General features: G+C 39.6%; 1 protein-coding gene across 1 annotated transcript; it reads right to left on the bottom strand.

The window, feature by feature from the left end:
• Positions 1 to 4,933: 4,933 nt before the first annotated feature.
• On the bottom strand, positions 4,934 to 7,693 carry LOC146304285 (zinc finger BED domain-containing protein 4-like). Its single transcript, XM_084714228.1, has 2 exons — positions 6,029 to 7,693; positions 4,934 to 5,758 (listed from the first exon to the last, which is right to left on the bottom strand). The coding sequence occupies exons 1-2, from the start codon at positions 7,519 to 7,521 to the stop codon at positions 5,251 to 5,253; spliced, it is 2,001 nt and encodes a 666-aa protein (XP_084570354.1). The 5' UTR covers positions 7,522 to 7,693; the 3' UTR covers positions 4,934 to 5,250.
• Positions 7,694 to 8,392: the final 699 nt, after the last annotated feature.

Genomic DNA, 8,392 nt, shown 5'->3' with positions numbered 1-8,392 from the left:
CCCAGCCACCCAACATTTGTTGTATGGAAAATATCTAAATTTCTTTGCTTTTTTTCATAAATAATAACAGTGATATCGAGTAATCAAACAGGCATTTAAAGGGTTAAACTTCTCAAAATGATTGAATGTTTAGTTTTGGGGGCAGGACTGAAGTTGTTTGAGAGATTTATGCAGAAAAAAGTAGAAAAATATGAATCTGTACTTTTTTTAATGTAGTTTTTATGGAGGTGGACATTTTTGTCCTTAACAACCAATTAGGATGGAAATTAAGACGAAGCCAGGGGGTTAACATTTGATCAGTATCGAATTTAGCCAATAAACACGTTAACTAACTGTCCAACTGTGTGTGCTACTAAATTTTTCTTTGTGCTATTAAAATTTTTAACTTGCTAGCACCAGTGCTACCACCTAAAAAAGTAAGTGTACAGCCCTGCTAAATGTCATCTGTAGCCTTTCAGGTCCAAATGCTCTGTAGTCATGGTAATGGGGTCCTTTGATGAGAGGGTCCTGCAAGGACAAATGGACCACGCTCATTCCAGCCCAGGTGCCCCACTCCCAAAGCAAAACAGCTACGAAGATCTAGAGAGGGACAGCAGAGAGGAGGGAGGGAGGGGGATCGTGTGTGAAGTGCCGACTGATAGAAAACTTTTTTGATGATAAATCCTGATGGTACTGAACAGTTATCTGATTAAAATATCTGTCTGAAACAGACAGATGCTCGGCTACGCTATGAAATGTTTGTCACTTCACTGCATTATTCTGAAGCCTGCAGTGTGTTTTGGCCTTTGGGAAAAAAGTGGATAGTTTTTTTTAAGGCTGCCTCAAGGGTTAAAGGGATATTTTTCAAGTGTTTAAAGTGTAATTCAAATGAAACTTTATTCAATCAAATACATTAACCTAAATGACAAATATGCCCAGAAACCCTCAGAGGCACTGCATTTGGCATAAAAATACATGCTCAAATAATTACATGACAAACCCAAGTCCATCAGGCACAGATGAGCATACTGACCTGCTCAATTTAACATTAAGGCCAAAACGCACTAAAAACTTCAATAGTTAAGTCAATTGAAGCTTCTAATAGCGCACTGCACTGTAGCGATACTAATTTCAAACAAGGTAAACTTCCAGCTCTCCTCACAGATCAACGATAAAGAAGGGCACTACTTAATGGTCAAAGGTTTAATTGACCACAAACAAGTTACATTATTGAATGTTTATAGACCACCAGGAAATAATAAACAGCTGATCAAAAAAGTTTTTAATCTTAGATCTGGTGTGTGATATAGTGTCAGGTGTGTTGGTATGTGGGGGAGACTGGAATATCCAACTTTATCCCTCCATGGACTCCTCAAACAAAACAAAACAAAAAAATAATAAGACCTGAAGCAGTATACATCAAAAAATTGCTTAAATAATTTGGTATGCGTGGAGGGATGTGTGGAGGGAGCTACACCCACTTGATAGATGCTTTACTTTTTTTTTCTCATGCTCATTCTGTTTGCTCATTTTTTTTATGTTTAATTCAGATCACCACAGGATTACCAAATGTAACATTGGGGTAAGGGGCATCTCTGATCATGCAGGGGTATATTTAACACTGCATTTTGACAGCAAGCCCAAAGACACATTGTGGAGATTTAACACTAATCTTTTGAATGATCCTCAATGTCAGAAATACAAAAAGGGAGAATTTCAAGAATACATGACCCATAATGACAATGGCACAGTGTCTCCCAGTACACTGTGGGACGCTGCAAAAGCTGTTATAAGAGGTAAACTTATCATGTGGTCAGCTCAGAAGAAGAAGGAAAAAGAGAAACAAGGATTTGACTGAAAACTTAAAGTCTTTGGAGAATAAACACCCATTGGAATGGTATTAAACCTTTAGAGAGATTATAATACCAGTTCTTAAGGACTGTTTTAATTATGTTCTTCGAGGGGGGGAGACTCCATCGTCCTGGACACAAGCAGTAATTTTAGTAATTCCTAACACGGGTAAAGATAAGTCTAGTTCTTACAGACCCATATCTGTTTTAAATATGGAGGAAAATATAATCCTGGATTTGACAGATACAGACCAAACTGGTTTTGTAAAAAACAGGCAGACCCAGGACAATGTGAGGCGGGCTTCCACCTCATTGAGTATATGAGAAACAGTGGATAGAGAATCTATTGCCGAGAAAGCTTTTGATTCTGTTCGATGGGAATATTTATACTTGGTTCTTAGACGATTTGGTTTTAACAGCCAGGTAGTTGGATGCCTGAAATCTTTACCTTCATTGCTCTCCCACAGCCAGAATTAAAATAAATGGGAATTTATCTAAAACAGCGTCTCTTGAGAGGGGATGTTGTCAGGGATGCCCCCTCAGCCCTACACTTTTCGCCCTCTTTATTGAGCCACTAGCACAGGAAATCGGAGAAGATAATGACGTAACAGGCATATTGATTGGAGATACACAACACAAGACCTGTCTGTACGCAGATGACATTCTTGTGACGCTTACCAACCCTAATGAAAGCTTGCCTAAATTACTGTCTCTTCTTAAAGTATTTGGTTCATACTCCGGGTACAAATTGAACTTACAGAAAACCCAAACTTTTTACTATGAACCACAAGAAAAAGTTTACAGATTATGTCATTTTAAATGGAAGGGTGACATAATTAAATACCTGGGAGTACAAATACCTAGAGATCTAACTGCCATCTATGAACATAACTATACTCATATAACAGCGGATATTAAGGCCGATTTAAATCGCTGGTCATTATTACCAATGAACACGTATAATCGAATAGACGTTATAAAGATGAATATATTACCCAGGCTGCTCTACCTTTTTCAGTCATTGCCTGTTGATGTCCCTCCCAAGCAATTCAGTGAGTGGAACAGAATGATTTCAACCTTCATTTGGGGAAAGCAAAGACCCAGGATTCGATTTCAAACATTACAATTACCCAAGGACAGAGGAGGAAGGGCTTCAGCCTGCTTAGAAGATTATTACAAAGCAGCACAGTTACGTTTTCTGTGTGATCCTACATATGATGCGCAACGGAAAGACATAGAACAAACTCAAACAAACATACCTCTTCAATCTATATTTGGGGAAAAATCCCTTCAGAAGAAATATTTAGACAAATTATCTAAATGGACTGCAGTCCCCTTAAACATTTGGCATAAAGAATTTAAAGACCTGAACTTCGAGAGGAATAAACGAATATTACACTGGGTGGCGTATGACACAGAATTCACACCGGCTAAATTTGAAAACAGATTTAAACTCTGGACAAATGCAGGCATGACCTCATACTGTATGATATCCTCCAATAGAGGCTTAGATACCTTTCAACAACTTTCAAAAACATATAACGTAGTAAAGAAAAGCAATAACCAGAAAATGGTTGAGCATAGAACCTCCTAAAACCTTTGAGTGGATAGAAATAGTTAATGACATTTATACTATGGAACGATTGACCTTTTCCCTGAAAAAAATGGAAGTCCTATTTGAAACTGTAGTGATTTCTTTATACATGTTTGGTTGGAGAAACAATGTAATGTATTTTTCCTATGCACAAACAGAGCAGACTTTTAAGTTAAGAAAGAATGGGAGACATCTCACTTTGAAGGAAACACTGAGGACTAGCATTAAATGGAGCCAAGGATCATAAAAACTTTTTGGACCTCAAATAACACTCATGGACATAAAGGACTTTTTCGACAATGAATGTAAACCGGGTTCATTCAATCCTCATTCTGTATGTTTAGCATTTCTCTACACCTGTGATGACCCTGTCTGTTTTAAGTTCTGTTTTTGTTTAAAAGAAAATAATAAAAATAAAGTTTAAAAAAAAAAAAGTGTTGTTAAAAAGGAATTCACATTAAAGCATTAACGCGTTAACTTTGACGGCCCTATTAAATATACATTCATCGCATAGTTTGTGTTTTGCAGCTACACCCTACCTCAGAAATGTTGTGTTTTTTGTCTGACAATTAATTACAGGAATATTTTTTAGTCATAATTTGTCTGCAATCTCATTATGTGAAATAAAAAAAATAGTATCATTAAGCCAGTATCAGAAATTGTATCGAATCGTGAGTTGAATGTATTGTTACATCCCTAGTCACCATTAGGGATGTTCCTGGTGACTAATTTCCCTGTCGATTAAGGCAAAATTGAATTTAGACTAATCGACTGGTCTAACACTAAGAAAACACTCAGAAAGCTGCTAAAATGTAGTAGAATGTATTGATTTATGATGTTAAACACTGTCCGAAAAAAATACTGTGTTTATTAAGAGCCATTTGAAGACGTTAATCACAGTCTACAATCGCAAAATCGTACTTTAAATGCCGCTGAAATGCGCGTTATTTTGCGCTGTGCAATACAAGCCTCACACATTGCTGTACAAAACATGACAACAACTCACTAAACGCTTCACCTTTTCAGACCAGAGGGTCACAGTGTCTGCGTGTAAAGGACCCAGAGCTAATGTTAGCTGCCAGCCTGACACACAATGTGGCTAATGTTAGTAATGCTAGCAGCAGCAGTTTGGCTTGCAGATTTATGTCCGTGTAAGTTCTTAATGTGGGCACATTTCTCCAGTCGAGTGAATACATATCAGCTTATTCTGTCACAGTTTTACATTCATCTGTCCGACTTTGCAACTCTGGATGTTTATATCAGCAAACATCTCCAAACATCATCCAGACTTCTTCAGGTTTCTTCTTTTGTTTTTTTTTTCTCACTGCTAAGTAGACTTGCACCGATTACAATTTTCTGGGCCGATACCGATTTCCGATTTGCAGAGTGTTTGGATGGCCGATACCGATTTTGGCCGATACCGATTTGATTTTTTCTAAACCACTTTACAGCACACAAGATATTGCAAACTTTCCTTTATTGGAACATTTTAACCAAGATATGACCAGCTTTTCAATAATCATGTCAAACAAACTGTGACAGGTTAAGAATCATTTTCCTTCTTGTTCACAACTTAAGGTGCAGTATTAAAATAAAGTAAAAAATGCATAATAAATAAAAAAAATCTACAAAGTGCAGAACTATGAACTTTGAACTATGAAAACAGGTGCGTTTATTAGCAGTGTAGGCCTAGAATAAATAACTTAAAACTAAAATAAACAGGCCTATTTGGCATTAAGATATTTGACAGTCAACACACGGAATTAACTTGGAATGGTAAGAAACGTGAGTGCCCATATTGTTGTTATGGTCACACTCATGACTAGGCTATTTGTACATTAATGGCAGGTTTTTTTTGGCAAACAGAAGCATTTGTATTTTATCACCCGATAGCCTGCTCCTCCTGTCATCTGTCACACGTCCGGCCAAGCTAAATAAGCGCTCACTGTCAACGCTGGTGCATGGTGCAGAGAGGTAAGCTCGGGCAAGTGGCACCAGAGAAGGGAAACGTTCTTTGTTAATCCTCCAGTAGGCCAATGGATTCTCTCCTCTGCCAATGGGTGCCTCTGACAGGTAGCTCTGTATCTGCACAGACAAGGGGCTGGCCAGATGTTGTTCCATCTCAGTAGTCTCCCTCAGGATTTCGTCATGAAGTGAAAGCAGCAAACTGCATGGCCTTTTGGCTGCGGATGCTTCCCCTGGGTGAGGTCCAGAGGCCGTGGATGACTCAGTGGCAGGTTCCACGGCTGTGGATCTGGTCTCCTTCTGCAGTGCAGTCTGAAGGTCCTGTTGCACTTGATCTTTCAGCTCACTTGAGAAGTAACGATTCTTGTACCTTTGGCACAAAGCAATAAATAAACCATAAAGTAATCATATCAAAATGAATCAACTATAACGATTTTTGAGACATTAACAGGTTATGTAGGCCTAAAGGTGAAATCCATTCATTAATTTATCTAAAGCATACATGAATAAATTGGCTATATCTAAATAAATTTGCTGAATAAATAGGATAATTAAATAAGAAAATAAATAAATGAATGAATGAATGAATGAATGAATGAATGAATAAATAAAAAAATAAATAAATAAATAACCAACCAACCTCGGGTCAAGAACTGTGGCCAAGGTGTAAAGAGTCTCCTTCTCGATGTTTTGAAACCTTCTCTCTACTGCCTCCAACAAGGTGGTTTTTGTTGTGCCCACTCCATGGTCCGTATCTGCGCTTCTCTCCAAAAGTCGTTTAAGAACAGTGATTGACGGGATGACGTCTGCAGCTGTTGCGGCCGATGAGCTTATTTCCCTAGTAAGCTCCTCGAAGGGGGCGAGGAGAGTGAGAACATTCTGAATCAAATCCCACTGGTGCGCTGTCAGAGTGGCCGGTACGTCATGCTCCGCAGCGTATGCCCCAAGCGCAAGTCTCTGCTCAGTCAGCGATTCCAGCATATAGAAGGTACTGTTCCATCTTGTGTTGACATCTTGCTGCAGGCGTTTCCTTGGTTGACCTAGCTGTGCTTGGATATCATACAGTCGGGAGTAGGCCAGTGGTGAGTGTTTAAAGTGTCCGACAATTTTTCTCCCAGTTGCAACTGCGCCAGCGACGCTTCGTTGGGAAAACACACCATCGTTAAGTGCCAGCTGTAACGTGTGCGCCATGCAGGACAAGCTCGGCAGATCTGCATCTTTCATGGCTTTGATCATGTTTTTCCCGTTGTCTCTGATCACAACATGAACCCTCGCCTTATCAATTTCCCAATGCTGTAACATTCCCTCCAATGCTGTGGCCAGGTTTGCGGCAGTGTGAGACCCCGACATCTCTTGGCACTGAAGCATTACTTGATGTAATTCAAAATTCTCATCCACCCACTGTGCCGTAAGACTAAGCATGGACATAAGACTTACATTTGATGTCCAGAGGTCAGTTGTAAAACTGATCTGTGTGTTTCTACAGGCATGCAAGGTGCTGCGAATGTGGCGTGACACATCCTCAAACATTTCTTGCAGCGCAACATCTGAGAAATACCGGCGACTTGGGATATCATATCTTGGGGACAGACAGTGAATGAGATTTCGGAACCCCATGTTTTCAACTTCGTTGAATGGCTGGTCGTCCAAAGCAATGAATTCCATTATCTTTTTTGTAATTACTTTTGACCTTTCTTTGCTTAGAAAAGAAAACATGGGTTGCTGGCTTGTGGATGGCTCACTGTCACTACTTGTTTTAGCTGCGTGGCGTTTACCCTTGTCCTGGCTCTTGCTAGCCTCCTCAAACTTAGCAGACTCTGCAAGGTGGTGTTGTTTTAGGTGTCGGATGAGATTAGTCGTACCAAACGTTTTCGGTGTTGTTCCTCCACGCCCTATTTTAGCCTTGCAGGTGTTGCATACTGCAAACTTGTTATCCTCCTCACACACTTTAAAAAAATTCCATACGGCTGACATGGTGTAGGTCACTAAAGCCGTGAGTTGCACATGTGCGTGTTTGTGCGCTGCTGATGTTATTGACCTGGGCAGGCTGATGTAAGGGCTGACGTATCCCACGAGGCATTGTGGGGGTGTGGGGGTGCATGGACTGCTAAACACTTTGCAACGCGTTAGCATATAGCCGGAAAGAAGAAGCAATGCAAATGCTTAGTGTGTGTTTTTTTTTTTTTTTTGCTGCCGCGGCGCGGTGGGAAATTGACCGGCGCTTTAGACCGGCGAATTTTAGATTGACCGGCCAGTCGCAGGTCATAGCCAATCACGTGAAAACCGGCCCGGTTCCGAGCACTGCCGATTTATCGGTGCAAGTCTACTGCTAAGCATTACTACAGCAAACTGTTGCATGAAGTCAGCCTCTGTTTTGTTTACATCTGCCTACCATCACAAGAGATTGCGGTTCCTCTGGTATATAAACTTGATAAGACTGAGGCTAAGAGTGACCCGGAGCACTTTTGAAGAAAATGTAAAAGATTTCATTGCCAGTGATTTATTATGAATGTACAATTCAATTTTCCAAAAATGTTTTTGTATACTGCCGATTACAGGTCTTACAAAGAAAGAAAATTTGAATTAGCAAAGGTCAGACTTTAAATAGAATGGAATTGGCCATGGACACTGCAATCTATACAATTCTAATCATACAGTTGGTCTAATAATGTTGGTTGGTTAATGGTTTAATAATTTGTGTATCAATTACTTTGTGGCTGATCAGGTTAATTATCAGCTAATTATTGTCAGTTTCTAACTGCAGTATGCAATAAATGGTTGCCCTTTGTGTGTGTTTACCTGTCACTCACTACTGAAAGTACACAACACAATAAAAACCCGATATTTTTATAATAGTGAAATATAAAATGAGTTTTTACGTTGTCTGATTGACTGCATTTATTTAGTGGTTTGATTAATGGTTTAAGGTTACGGGCTGTTTCCCAGAGTTGGGACAACCTTAAGGGAGACCTTGAAATACAACTTACGATGCACGTAGCGCTAC

The sequence above is a fragment of the Lutjanus erythropterus genome, unplaced genomic scaffold (genome assembly GCF_056507025.1).
Source record: "Lutjanus erythropterus isolate fLutEry1 unplaced genomic scaffold, fLutEry1.hap2 Scaffold_160, whole genome shotgun sequence".
NCBI lineage: Eukaryota > Metazoa > Chordata > Actinopteri > Lutjaniformes > Lutjanidae > Lutjanus > Lutjanus erythropterus.
The sequence above is the reverse complement of the archived record's forward strand: the minus strand, read 5'-3'. Positions and strand labels throughout refer to the sequence as shown.

Excerpts from the sequence above, each read along its gene's own strand:
- LOC146304285 (XM_084714228.1), bottom strand. The coding sequence starts at position 7,521 with ATGCTAACGCGTTGCAAAGTGTTTAGCAGTCCATGCACCCCCACACCC. Across the intron at positions 5,759-6,028 it reads GCCACAGTTCTTGACCCGAG|GTACAAGAATCGTTACTTCT; the intron begins GTTGGTTGGTTA and ends TTTGTGCCAAAG.